A 457-nucleotide genomic window follows, 5' to 3' on the forward strand; every position below is an offset into this window, starting at 1 on the left:
GCGAACTCCTAAACAAAAAAGCGATTCTTGCACCCCATCTCATCGCAAGATATGGTGTGGTTAAGCCGCATATCATTGGCTGAGAATTAAAGTTATAAACACGGTGTAAAACTCATGGTCAGGGTGAAACGCAAACTTTAAAGCCATTTATCCCAAAACTTGACTTTGGCGAGTTCGTCAGCCCAATTCTCAACTCATATATATCATGTCTCTTGCCAGGATTCGTGAGCACGACCTGGTTCAGACTGGGAGCTGCAGCCAACGTCTCGCCGTCTGTTTTCTTCCCTGTCTTAAACAGTTCTGCTCTTTTCGAGATTGGCAGTAAGTTCTTTTCACATTATTAGGAAAAGAGGGAAGTTAGGAGAGGTTTAGAAAAGGGGAAAGGAAGATGAAGAACGGGGGAAGCAAATGGAGAAGTAAAGGGATAAAGAAGGGGAGTGGAGGTTTTCCAATTGTT

General features: G+C 43.5%; 1 protein-coding gene across 1 annotated transcript in view; it reads left to right on the top strand.

Annotated features, from left to right (window-relative positions):
* Positions 1-457, top strand: part of LOC119586253 — a 3,672-nt gene that overhangs the window by 2,401 nt on the left and 814 nt on the right. The window contains exon 3 of the mRNA XM_037934958.1: positions 220-321. Coding sequence (XP_037790886.1) covers positions 220-321 — 102 coding nt within the window. The remainder of the gene's footprint in view (positions 1-219; positions 322-457) is intronic.

The sequence above is a fragment of the Penaeus monodon genome, chromosome 21 (genome assembly GCF_015228065.2).
Source record: "Penaeus monodon isolate SGIC_2016 chromosome 21, NSTDA_Pmon_1, whole genome shotgun sequence".
In the NCBI taxonomy this organism is placed as follows: domain Eukaryota; kingdom Metazoa; phylum Arthropoda; class Malacostraca; order Decapoda; family Penaeidae; genus Penaeus; species Penaeus monodon.